Genomic DNA, 14,001 nt, shown 5'->3' with positions numbered 1-14,001 from the left:
ACGTGTGCAAGTTATTTGCATTCCCAGTCCATACAAAACTGTGCCTGGCCAACTCCCAGTCATCCCTTCCAGACTGAACTGAGAAGTCACTCCTGAGGAGAAACCACGCCTGACTCAGAGCCCACACGAGGTGCCTCTCCCCAGTGTGTCCTGGTGCCCTGATCTTCCCTACCCTGACATCCCTGACATCTCTCACACTCTGCTGTAACCCCCTGCCTGTAACTGGATCCCTTCAGCCTGTGAGCAAGGGATGTGTCTGTAGTATTCATCTGCGCTTAGTAAATGTTGAATGAATGAATCTACTGACTTGAACTTAGAAGATGGAAGTGGTTTAAAGCCTACAAAGCAATTAGGCAGACGCCCCTAAAAGTGCAGTGGCCACATTTCAAGAAACATTTATACCCTTAACATGCAGAGGTTTTAGAAACTAGTCACATGCTGCAGACTTTCTTTAGTAATACCAAAGATTACAAATCAATGAGAGCAAGAGTATTTACTGTTTTCTATGAAACATGACTGTGTTGTATTATGCAATTAACAAAATGAACTCAAACCCACAGTGCAGTCTTTCTGTGGAAATGCACTACTACAAACATCAAGTGCAGCTTAAGATGCATCAATTGAAAAATAATGAACATCTTAATGGACCTTACGAGATCCATGCGCTACACACTTAAAACTGTTTTCCATACATCTTGGTTAATCACAATCAATAGAGTCAGAGTCAATGATGATTATGCAGAGTTATTGGAGCTGTGGCCCTTCCCATTATTCCTTGGAGAACCAGAGATGGATAAATGCAGCCATGAGTTCACCAGTATTTATTAAGGATATTCTGGAGCTCCTTCATTAAGGGTATAATAAATGTAAAGCTCTCCTCTGGTCTTTATCAATATCTTACCTCAGACTTATTTACCAGAAGAGCATGGATACCTCACAGCAGAAAATAAATAAATAAAAGTATTTTTTAAAAGAGGTCCCTAACGGGTAATGCTCGCATTTCTTATGGGAAACAGTCCAATGTCATAAGCAGCAATACGAAATCTATAGAACACAAGGTTAAAAGGAAAACTGCCAAGAGAAAGAGTTTTTTAAAGAGGAGAAAGAGAGAGAGCAGATCCTTAGTAAGTATAAATAAGAGGTGGTATTTATCTAATGCCATTTTTATTCCCAATTTGTGTTTACAAAGCATCTGTTATCTTAAGAGCCTCAAAATAATCATAGGTATTATCCATTTTTTTATACATTGAAACGAAGCTAGCAGAGTATTGCAAACACCCTCCTTGAGTTCTTCAGCTCCCGAAGAAAAAGTACTTTAAAATTCAGGGCAAATATACACAATTTCAGATCAAAGCCATATTCTGGCATGGTACATGGCCAACACAAAGGCATATTTTTAATTACTGGGAAAAGTGGAGGAAAAACTGGCTAAAAGCCAGATGGTGGGTCAAGTTACCTTAGAGACATGCCTATGTTTTAACTATTATTTTCCAATAGTTCTTAATTATAAACAATGATAACATCCCAATAAAAACGTCAATAGGCAAAGTGAACCACCCAGAGAGTCGGACACCAAATGTCACATATATAAACTGGAAGCTCAAAATTTTGCTTCAGGTTTCCAGAAGACTGGCAACTCTCTTGACGCTGACTGTCCAGGCTGTGTGGACAGAAAGAGCTTTAACCATGATAAGAGCTGGAACCACAGCCAGCGGCCACGTGGCTGCTACAGACACATGGACAGTTTTGCTCTGTGTCTATGAGGGCATGCTGGCCTCTGAGGGAAGGAGATGGAGGAAATGCAGGAGACAAATGGGACAACTGAATAATTTTTAGGAAAAGAAGACCGCTAACACTCTGACACCAAATGATAGTCTTCCCTCCAACCACCCTTGGCAGAAAAAAAAATATGGATATAGTCACTGTTTCTTCCAGTAAAGGCAGGAACTGTACCCTAAAAAGGCAGATCACACCAGCAGAAAATGGGGGGGGGAACATTTAGGAGTGTTAAGGAAAACCTTGACACAAAGAGGGTGCTTGATTTTTTTTTTTAAACCAAAAGGGGTGGGAGGGAATGGTCCTCTAACGTAAACAGAAAAGTGTGCTTTTTTATGCAAACTGAAACACTTCGGACTTATGACTCTTAAGTAACACTGAGGAGGGAGTTTATTGCAAAACACCACCATGCTCCTGGGCATCTGATAAAAGCTTCTGGTGAGCTAATAGCTTAATGGTTAGCAGAGCTGGCACGAGGCCTCCTACAAGCCTCCAGCTTGGCTTTCTCCTGCAAGTTGTACCTGAGACACTCTCTTTCACTAGGTGGCAGTAAAGCAAATGTATTTCTGGCGAATCACACCTAGACCTACATCTCAGGCTTGATAATTTGACCTTTCTGAACTCATGATGTCATCTGTTTTCAACACTCTTAACTTCCAGAGTGCAAGTGCAGAGAAAGAACAGTCTAGGCATCACAAAACAGGGCGGGATGCCGTCACATCCCCATCTTGTCTAAGTCTTCTTTCCTCAATGATAAACATAATTTGAGAGACATTTAAAAATTCTCACAGCACTCACCAACAAAAGCCAAAACCAAACAAACAAAAATCATGCTTTCTAATCATTTATCAGCCAACTTTCTAGGTAACATCTCTTCTAAATATAAAGAAAGCACACACTAAACCCCACTCCATTTCAGAAATGCTATCAAATCACTGAGAAAACACAGACAGAGGCCAAATTCTGAGAGAAAGAGAACGCTGGCTTATTGTAGAGAAATTGGTGGCTTCTGAGTGCAAATTCTTCTCAACTTAAAAAAGTGGAAAATTTTCGCTGGAAAATCAAAGTAAAGGTTGTGTTTGAATCACGTACTTAGTCACAGCTGCAGGAACTTGCACCTACCTGACCAAAGAAAACAGATGTTTCCATTATTTTCCGGAATGCTGCCTGTCACTGCTAAGTGGTTGAATGCCACCAGCGAGGCAAGAGGAAGGGCCAGAGTAGGAGCTTGGTAAGTCAAAGATGCAGCAAGGAGGCTCAGAGAGAGTGCGGGGTCTCAGCAGTGTGAGGAATTTTCATTCTATACCCACTTTCCCCCAAGTTTCCTGGGTGCTGGGACAGGTGTTAGGCTCTGAGGGTACAAAGATGCTAAATACGTGGTCCCCACCATTTTCAGAGGGGCACCATCAACGAGATCAAACTCTCCTGCTATTTACAGCGCTGACGAAAAGAAGGAAGGTGCACTCTGGAAAGCGGGCTTGTGGGGTGGTTCAGAAACCTCAAGGCAAAAAGTTACACTGGAGAGAAGTTGAAGATTAAGAGAGTATTTGTAAAATGTCTTCATAATCTGGAAAATATAAAAATGTATCCCCATGAATCAATTAAAGAATGTGTTTTTAAAAAGACTGAAAAATAAACAGTAAACACCAAAAACCATAACGGGAGTTATGTTAGCATGCTGGCTTTCTCTTCTCCACTTTCTAACAGTTTTGCAAAAACAACACGGTTTTACTACCGCTTTCATTTTTAGCAGAAAAGAAAGGCACATGCCACAAAAGAAACCAAAATGACACTACGCTAGATGGGCCGTCAGAGCAGCAAGTGAGGGCTGGAGAAGCAGCACCAAGGCCAGCTCTAAGCGCACGTCCCAGAAGCACAGCCGGCCAGGTAGTGCAGGGCACGCATGCCAGTCCCACTCACCCGACCTCACTGAGCCTCTGCTCCTTCACACAAAGTCAGTGTTTCGGAACAGAATCTCTAATGTTCCTCCTAGGTTTAAAACTGTATGATTCTAAGTTGAAAAAACTAAGTAATCAGAGAACGGGTAAAAGAAATTAGGAATTTCTCCAGTTCCCCATGTAACATGCAGTGTACAGGTGAGGAGAAGGGAGTCTATTAAATGGTAATGCTTATTTCAAGTAAAAAAGTGTATAAGCACTACAGGGCATTTAATGAAATATTACATACCACCTCTAGCTTTAAACGATGCTTACAAATTAACTGGGAAGAAAATACATGGCTGTAAAGTTAAAAAAGTAAAACAACAACATAAAACAAAAATGTTTAGGTGAAGCCTCAAGGCCACATGTTTAGCTGCCCTGCAAGCTCAGATGATCACTTCCGCAGGAGTTCTAACAAGGGGAGATGCTAGGGTGGGGACTACAATGCTATGGACACCTGTGGCAGGAGGCAAGACTTGAGTTGTACCTTAAAGAATGGGGACTGGGTTTCTTTTTAGGGTGATGAAAATGTTCTAGAATTAGATAATGGTGGACAGTTACACAATCTTGTGAATATACTAAAAATTGCTGACTCACACAATTTAAAAAGGGGAATTTTGTGATATGTACACTGCATCTCAATTTAAAACAAGACGTGGTCGGGGTAACTAGAACAGTGTGGGGGAAAAAAAACTAAAGGTACCCTGAGAAGAGTAATGAGGAGAAAAGGAGGTTGGAAACAAATTTCAAAGGGCTCCAAACATCACGAAAAGGTAAGTAGAAATTATCATCCATGAGACAGTAAGGGAAGCAGACACTCGTGGACAAGAGTGAAAGATCAAAAGCCTTGAGAATCATATCTGTTTTCTCTGCTGGAAAAAGCAGCCTCAGGTAGGAGGCATCCAGGTCTTGTTTACTTGACAGAGACTCGAGTGCCTCAGAGTTGATCAGTGAAAGAGCATTCGAAGGTTACCCGGTTCTGTGTGCAAAGAGTAAGGCAGAACCAAGACCGGGTCAACTGTAATACAAGCTAGTCGAAGCCTAAGCTATGCGATTCCAAACCAGGAACATTTACACAGAGGACTGAAAAGTAGGAAGAAGCTGGGAAAAGATTCTGCAACAGAATCTTCATCAATTACATAAACATATTTTAATAGGTTTAAATGCAAAAATGTTGCATAGGTTAGCTGCAGCTATATCAAAACCAAGCCTCTGAACAGATTCTACTCGTGTAAAACATAAGAGAAAAAGGGAAGAAAGAATAAATATTGGAGCAATGCAAGAGAAGTAGAAGAGAAAGAAATGGTGAGGTGGCCACTGTCTCTTTAAGAAGCTCCTTGGAGATACATGACTGTCGAAAGCCTGGTGAATACAGCATTGATTGGGAATGAGGTAACCACAAACACCGCTGTCTCAAATGAAAAGGGATTCAAGATCCGACCCAGAAAACAAGCATCGTAACCACCAGATAAAATTTTAATGATAAACACAAGATGCTCTACATACAAGCAAGACTGAAGTATCTGATGCTAGGCCATAAACGCAAGGTTCTCTTAGAAAGAAGGGCCATGAGGAGCCTCTCTGACCCACAGATCATGTTTCATCTTATTGATCCACAAAACTCTGCCACGGCTTCGCTTCGTGCTGGCATAATCTATAATGCTGAGCAGGCCTCAAGGGAACGGAGAGGCAGGAAAAGAAGGACTGGCATCTGGACTCATGGCCAGGCTGCCTTTTGTGAGGTCTGTGTCCAGAAAAGAAATTCATAATTGGCTTTCAAGATTAAAGCCTCTTTTATTTCTAATTCCTTTCTGACTCTTTCAGTCCAGTCTCAACATTCTGCCCTCAAAGGTCTTCTGACACACCAGAGGACCCCTTTAAGCTAGAGTGGCCCAAGTTCCTTTGGGAGTTACCGAGGAATCTCAGAATTTGCAGGTGGAAAGGATCTTACCTTGCATGAACTCTCAGGCCCACACTTGAGCAACGAGGGGCAGAAGCCCAGAGCCACACTGGTAACTGGATGGAGGGAATTCTAGATTTCTGGCCCATTAACCTTCCTGCAGGTAGGTAATAGTTCTACAACACTCCCAAGAAGGGCATTAACCCCTAAATCATGGCCAGTGAAACAAAAGCTAAAGGAAAGTGTTTCTCTTAAGGCATATCTTGTTTGAAGCAAAATACTTTTTCGTAAGTATTGCAAACTACGAAATATTAAAATAATCTGACTCTTTGAAATTCCAATTCAAATGGTACTCTTTAAGGGAACACTTCTTAAGGCAAGAGTTTAAAGAAAAAGACTCCCTTACAACTGAACTGTTAACTCCAAGGCTTGTTTTTGTTTCTTCCTCCAGGTTAGAACCCCTCCTGGGGGGCTCACTCCAAAGCCAATCCAGACTCAGAAGTTTGAGTGTCCTGGTCTCTACTGTATGGCATTAAGTACACAACGTGAGACTCTAGTTCAGCCTCTTGTTAATCTAAAAAGAAAGTTATCTTCTTCTTATACATTAAAGAAACACATAAAAACATCTCTGCAATAAAATATGAAGGATTCACGAAAGTGGTTTTTGAAACAGAAGCCAAAGGAATTTGCAGAAGCTAAAATTAAATTTTCTCAGCCACGGAGACAAATAAAAAGCCTATTTCAGGAAAAGTTAACTGTAAATACGAACTGTGTGGTGGGAAAGGAAGATTATCTGTGGCCACAGCCCTTCCTCATAATAAAGACTTCAGAACGAGAGATCGTGAACAGGACCTGTTTGTGCCAACACTTATTATTCTTGCTTGACTTTTTTATGTCTTCATAAAATACAAACTGCTTGCCCTAATGAAAATCTAGCATAACATGCCACAGGAGTGATTTAAAAGCTGGAAAGATACATTGAGACAAATAGGTTCCAGAGTCGCTCCACCCCATCGCTTCTCACCGCTAACTTCAGAGCTCTCCAGACCGGAGGACGGAGGCGTGGAGACATCCATCTCCAACAAGGGCTGGAAGTGGGAGGGGAGGATGAGGTCGCTGGACTCAGGCGGCGGTCCATGAAGAGTGAAAGACCTTAAGATGAAGAGTATTAAGTGAAAAATTGCTTCTGCTTACCCAGCAATGACGACGCCATCATGAGAATGCACGTCACATAAAACTGCGTCAGGAATGTGTTCCAGCTCACTCACGGCGCCTTTGCGATTCTGCGTAAGAGAAGGGGGTGCAGTTTATACTAGTCTCTGGATGGCTGAAAGACAAAGCATTCCGCTCTCACCTACGTTCCACAGCAGTTCTTTACAGCATGGACTGTGTTCACAGTCACCAAGACATTCAAAAGGACAAAGGTGACAACGAGCATGTTAAGCTATTAGCATTTACGAGTTAGCACACACATTGAACAGAACCAGTGGGCCTGGGATGTGCAAGACATTGCCCGGTCCTCAAGGGGATTACAGGCTGGAAACCACTGCACTCCACAGGAGGCTGCTGGTCCAAGGATCTGAAGAAACATATAAAGTATGCTAAAACATTCAGTTTAGATGAGAGAAAGTATTTAATGATATTTTACCTGTTAACAGCCCTTACAGAAGCTCTCAGAATAAAATGTAAAAGTAGATACAACACAATAAAAATCAGGATGGGAAAAGAAAGAAGAGAAGACATTATTTCTGATTGAGAGGTCAGAGGTTCATGGTAATAGCATTTAAAGGAAACCTTAAAACCATAACAGTTGCTCCTGAGGAGGGAGCTAGGTAGTAGGCAGAGAGAGGCAAGAGGGAGATGTATTTTCCACGAGATGCCTGTTTGTGACTTTTGATTTATTGTATCACAACTGTTTTTTATTGATTCCACACATATATATATAGTTATTTTCAAAATAAAAATTAAGGGAATCTGGAGGGATATAAAGTATTCACGAGTGGGATGCTGGGAAGAGTGAGGCAGCTAAGCCAAAAAGCAAGCATGAATAAAGGTATTCAAAAATACCAAGTCATCCAGAATTTCAGCTTTGCTGTACCAGCACAAGGATTAGAAATGTGTGCGTAAGTGCCAAGCACAATTCTCAGCACAAGCATGCGATCAATAAGTGGTAGTTACTATTACTATTATCTATGTTATTAGGAGGCAGATGATGACATCCATTCCTTCAATGCCAGTATTTCTGAAGTATCTGTATTCCAGGCTCCGGGCAAGATGATCTGCATGATGCTCTCACTTAATTCCAGGACCATGTCCCAGGCTGAGAGATAAAACTGGATAAATCCAAGTGGAGCTGTCCTGCTAGTGGAGGCATGGGGATGGAAGGGAAGGACTTCAGAGCAGCTGTGTGAGGGCCACAGCCAAAATGATCAGAATAGCAAAGCTCTTTCGAGGGCCAAGGTGCTGAAAGAAAAGGAGAGGGCCCATGTGCTTATGGCATCCAGTAATTTCTGTCATGTGGCTCCCCCGTCATGGGCTCCACTGGTATTGCTGTCTTAGAGAGATCCTAGAATGCCACCGTGAAAAGAATGTATGCAAACAACAGGAAAAGGAATACTGCAGTACCACAACCAGCTTATCAAACCATTTCCACGCTGGCTCTGAATGCAGGTCCACGTCAAGTTCATGCCTTTACAGGGCATCCCCTATGTGGAAGTACCTGAGAACACCCGAGTCCCTTCTCAGGCTCCCCAGACACTGACCTAGGATATAACAAACCAAGTCAGCGGCCCAGCCCGTACCGAGGCTGACCTCAAGCAGCACCACCCACAGCACCTGTGTGCACAGGCCAGCACTCACTGAGCAGCAGACTTGGGCCGCGCTCCACAGGAGGAACATTAGATGTATCATTAGACAGTCATCCTCACCACGGCACTATGAGCAGGTCTACCCTCAGCCCACTTTAGAGATGAGAAAACAAAGGCACACAAAGGGAAAGCAACTTGCTCTAACACTATTTTTATGTTTTCATAGGGCGCCTTTCATTCTAGAATCACAACAAGCATCCCATTACCACAGCTGTAACATAAGAGTCATCATCTGACATTTCACTCATGTATTCCTGATTGGTAACGTGTCAGGAACTGGGCCCAAGGCACTCCAAAGAGAAGCCTCCCTCCAGTCTGCCTGCAGTTTGATTCTAGTTCATTTAATCAACAACCACTTACTGAGCACTTACTAAACATATGGCTTTGTGCTTGTTAGAGAAAAACAAGAAACAAGACGTTCAGTTAAATTGTATGTAACCCATATACGGGTATCAAGTACCAGATACTAAGAGATGGGTCTTCAAACACCTTCACTTCTGCCACCTCCAGCCTGGATGAGGAGGACGTACCTGCTTCCTTCCCTCGACTCCTCTGTTTCCAAAGAGGAAACAAAGATCTCAGCTGCTGCCTTCTCTCTCTCTCAGGGTCTGACATTTATGAATTCGAGCCAGGGTACACTGAGTATCTCCAGCTCTCATGTTTACAAATCTCAGAAGTCTCCCTCCTTTCTGGACAAAAAGACCCAAGGAAATGCCTAACTCTCAAACTTTCTTAAATGACAGCCCCTCCTCCCAGGGTTAGACCCTTTGCATGCCGGCCCCAGCCTGTCTGGGCAGCTTCAACAAACTCACTGCCGGCTCTCACTTCTGTCTCTCACACAGACCTGATCAAGCATACGAGCCAGAGGGCGAGGGGGGCGAGTTTATTACTTGGGGAGGAGGCAAACCCTGGGTCCAGTGAGATTTTACTTAGTGGAGATGTCTTAATGGCCTAAGGATGGCTATGCTAATTCTCTTTAGAAGGTAGTTCTCAACCAAGGGCGATTTTGCCCCCAGGGGCCATTTGACAATATCTGAAGACATTTTTGGTTGCCAGGACTGGGGGTAGGAAGAGACTGCTACTGGCATCTAGCAGGTTAAAGGCTAGAGACGCCTGTAGAACATCCTGCAATGAATGCCCAGGACAGCCCTCACTCACCAAAAAGTCTCTGGCCCCAAATGTCGCTAGTGCCAGGGTTAAGAATTCCTGAGTTAAAGAAAACCTGCTCTTATTAACTTTGCTAGAAACTGTGACATTGCCCAGATCAAGAGTATCGGTCACTAATCAGGTTATGAGGTGACTTGGGACAGACATGCACACAGGCAATATGTCACCATCAGTAATGAGCAAAAGCTTGTTAATCTCAAAGTCTATTAGGATTGACCTTTACAGGAGAGGAAAGAGAATATCTAGCTACCCAGGTAGGAAGAAACGGCCAGCATGCTGCTGTCCCGTCATGCCTCAAACAGCTTTATGTAACACTGCTCCTGACAGTTATTTCCTACAGAAACACTTCACTGTGCAAATTCGTAGCTGTGATCTAATATTTCTGTAGAGATTTTGAAGTGATAAATGTTATGGAAGCAAGCCAATAGGTTATGTGAGGGAAGAGAAGACAGTACTTAGAGACGTTTGATAATCTCTCTCTTGCATTTACTGGAAACAGCACTTCCAGCTCCTCTTTTGTATTCAGGTAGTGCTTCTAATTTCTTGATCCATCCAGGGAGACGGTGACAGTGAAAGGGGGCTGCACTGAGCACTACTCCAAAGACCCTAACCACCGGAGGGGAGGTGACCAGCACCTCAGACCCACCCTTCCTCTCCTGGAGGACAACAGGATACTCCCAAATTGGGTGAAAACAGGGGCAGATACTCTAATGGTAAACAAAATGGGCAACAAACGACCAACAGCTGAAGGGACGCTCGCCATACTCCTCTCTCTGTTTTTGGCAGTTAACCTCAGGCTGTAATTGGAGGGACTCGGTGTTTAATCTCGGGCTTGGATTCCTGAGTCCTTGTAGGCTATTCTTCTACAGGTAATGATAATGGCCACTGCCTACCTTCCAGTTGGTTCTTAACATGTGTTCTTTGGCTCGGCACTCTTGGAAGATGAGCTTCCAGCAAGAATAATCGGAGATGCTGCTCTCGGGCAGGTGCCCTTCCTGCTGGCACAGCCTGTACCAGAGCACTTCATCTTCTGCAATCACCTTCCACATCTTGCTCACCTAAAACAGCAGAAGTGACACAAATGTCAAATTCTGTAATTAGAGAAGCCTCTTGTCATCCAAAAATCAATCAACACCTTTATTACTGCCCTGGGTTTATGGCAGTATAAAATGTCTCATTAACAAAACACTCAGAGGGAAAAAAAATACAAGCAAATGTTTCTGGTTTTATCTTTCAAGATTTCGAAATTGTTGTACTATCATCTAATATCACATTTTAGACTACTTAGTTAATTTTATACATATATATGTGTAAAATATAAGAGAAAAATACATAAATACATAAAAGACAAAAAATACTGTAACATGTTATTAGATACAAAATCATATACAGCTTTTCAGAACAGAATCTTTTACTTTTTACCAATAGGCACTTGTATTTTCATCTTATAGAGTTGGGGACTGATGGCCTCCGGAAATAAAGAGCTGTAATAAAATGAATATCCGTAACACAAAGCTTCTGGTTGTATGAGAAATTCAAATTAATGTTTTGTGGGAAAACTGAGATTTTAAATGTGTAGATTAAAAAAAATAGTTAACAGAAAAGTCAAGCTGATAGCCAGGATGGTAAGACCTGATATAGAGAAATTAATGGTATGTCTGGACTGAATTTCAAATCCCAACAGTATCCAGAGGAAAAGGCCATCTTAGCTATTGGTGCTTTGTCTTCCAACTCTAACTCTGGGGAGCGTGGGTTTACTTCATCATGGGATAATGTACAAATCTGGGCAGACTGCAGAAGATGGACTCTGCTGGCAAAATGAGAAACCGATCCGGCAGATTAGCATGATCTTGGGTCTGCAACACGTTCTGCTTGTTGCCCATCCAAAGGCCGAGATTCACTTCTAATAAAGTAAGACATCATGACCAGTGGTACACAGTAACCTGTGCTCCTTAACACTCCCTTGGGGCCACTTCAAGACATCAAATACTCAGCTAAGAAGAGAGAACATGAGACACAGGAAGAGAGAGCACACAGCACGTGCTTGGCACTCTTTTACACAAGGATGCCTCACTTGATGAAGTACTGATAGGGAGTTAACTTTCAGGACTACAGAGTATAAAGATCTCCGAAAATCTGCTCCTCCATAGAAGCAACAAGAATACTGTCAAAATTTGTCAAAATCAACTTTTTCAGAATTCTGGAAATTAACTAAAGACTTGCAACATTCTGAGGAACATTTATTCAAGAAAAACAGCTGAGTCTTGGTAAGAATAGCAACCTTTGTGCTGTTGTAACTTGCATTAATCCCATCCTCATCCTTCAGCTCCGTGGCAGCCTGGAAAACTAATAGCATCCAACTACAGTAGCTGTAAAAACCAGCAGCTTAGCAACTACTGGAGAAGCTAAACGGGCTTACAGCTCCCCAAAAGTACCATTCCTGGACAACTGTTACTATTTGGCCTATCTGCCAGCTTGCTAGAAAGCTCTGTTCTCGTGGTTTGTCTTGTCCAATCTGACTTAGATCAGATATAACAAGAGAGATTAGGAAAACCGGGGGAATGGGATGTCCATAGGGGGTGCTAAAAGGCTCCAGTATATTTCTGGGGCTCAAGAATGCCGTGGGCATGTGTAGGACTATGGGTATGAGGAAAGACCTGAAAAGGCCCTGATCTCTCAACTCTGGCTAATCTTGAGGCTCTACACAGCAGGAAGCAAAGGCTAAGGCATAGCTGTAAATTGCTGGCACACTGAAGGCACATTGCCAACATACAGACAGCACCTCAGCAAGGACTGGGAGACTTCCTGGTTCGATGTATTTAAGGAAGTCTCTGTCTAATCACTAGCTAACCACTAAGCTAACTCAGAAGAGACTTCAGTGGTCATACATGACAATATAAACTAGAGAATTAGTCCAAGAAAGCCACTAAACAAACAAACAACAACAAACCCTCCAGAGGGAAGAGAATCTGATTTCCAGAGTTGCCAGATTACAGCTGACCCTGAACAATGTTAGGGTTAAGGACGCCAATTCTCCACACTGTTGAAAATCCATATATAACGTTACAGTTGTCTCTCCATATCCAAGGTTCCACTTCTGTGGATTCACCCTGCTGAGCCTGTAGTACTGCAGTATGTATTTAGTGAAAATGATTTGTGTGTAAGTGGACCCATGTTGTTCAAACCTGTGTTGTTCAAAGGCCAACGGTATATTATTTTTAAAGTCCAGTTTTTTAACAGAGAAATATGAGACATGCAAAGAAACAGGAAGGTATGATTCATATACAGGAAGAAAAAACAGTCAATAGAAACTGTCCCCAAAGAAATCTAGACAATATATTTACTAAACAAAGACTTTAAATCATCCATTATAAATATGTTCAAAACACTAAAGTAAAGCATGTCTAAAGAAATAAATTTATGAGCACAATGTCTAACAAAGTAGGGAATACTAATAAAAAGATTAAAATTATGTTTTATAAGAACCAAAAAGGAGTTTTAGAGTTGAAAAGTACAACTGCAACAAAAAATTCATTGGAGGGGCTTAACAGATTTGAACTAGCAGAAGAGTCAGCAAACTTAAGGTCAATTAAGAGTATCCAGACTGAGAAAGAAACAGAACCAAGAAAAAAACCGGAAAAATGAACAAAATTAACAGAGCCTCAGAGATCCATGCGACACTATCCAAGTGGGCCAACACAGGCATTATGGGAGTCCCAGAAAGGAAGGGGTAAGAGAAAAAGGTAGAAAGAATATCTGAAGAAATAACAGCCAAAACCTCCCCCAATGTAATGAAAAACATTAATCTGCATATGAAAGAAGCGCAACAAGTTGCATGAAGAATAAACTCAGAGACCCACACCTAGACACATCATGGTCAAACTGCTGAAAGCCAAAGACAATCTTGAAAGCATCAAGAGAAAAAGACTCAGGCACAAGGGATTCTGTACTTCTCATCAGAAATCATGAGGTCAGAGAGCAGTGGAATAGCATATTCAAACCACCAAAAGAGAGATTGATAACCAATAAATCTATATCCAGCAAAACTATATTCTTCAAAAATAGAGAAACTAAGATATTCTTAGATAGACAAAAAATAAGAGAATCCATCACTAGCAAATCAGATTTGCCTACAAGAAATACTAAAAGGCAGTCTTTTAGGCTGCAATGAAAAGACACTAGACAGTAACTCAATCCACATGAGGAAATAAAGTACACCAAGTAAAGGTCACTCCACAGGTAAATATAAAAGACGGTATAAATGTATTTTTACTTGCATCTCTTTTCTTCTGTCTGATTAAAAAGGCATTGCCTGTAACTGTGTTGATGGGCTTATAGAATTTGTATGAAA

General features: G+C 41.9%; 1 protein-coding gene across 1 annotated transcript in view; it reads right to left on the bottom strand.

Annotated features, from left to right (window-relative positions):
- Positions 1–14,001, bottom strand: part of FBXW8 (F-box and WD repeat domain containing 8) — a 101,839-nt gene that overhangs the window by 62,082 nt on the left and 25,756 nt on the right. Inside the window, exons 3-4 of the mRNA XM_006204787.4 lie at positions 10,544–10,708; positions 6,811–6,899 (exon numbers count right to left, since the gene is read on the bottom strand). Coding sequence (XP_006204849.1) covers positions 6,811–6,899; positions 10,544–10,708 — 254 coding nt within the window. The remainder of the gene's footprint in view (positions 1–6,810; positions 6,900–10,543; positions 10,709–14,001) is intronic.

The sequence above is a fragment of the Vicugna pacos genome, chromosome 32, assembly GCF_048564905.1.
Source record: "Vicugna pacos chromosome 32, VicPac4, whole genome shotgun sequence".
Taxonomy (NCBI): Eukaryota; Metazoa; Chordata; class Mammalia; order Artiodactyla; family Camelidae; genus Vicugna; species Vicugna pacos.
Note: the sequence above shows the minus strand (reverse complement) of the source record. Positions and strands in the feature narration are given on the sequence as shown.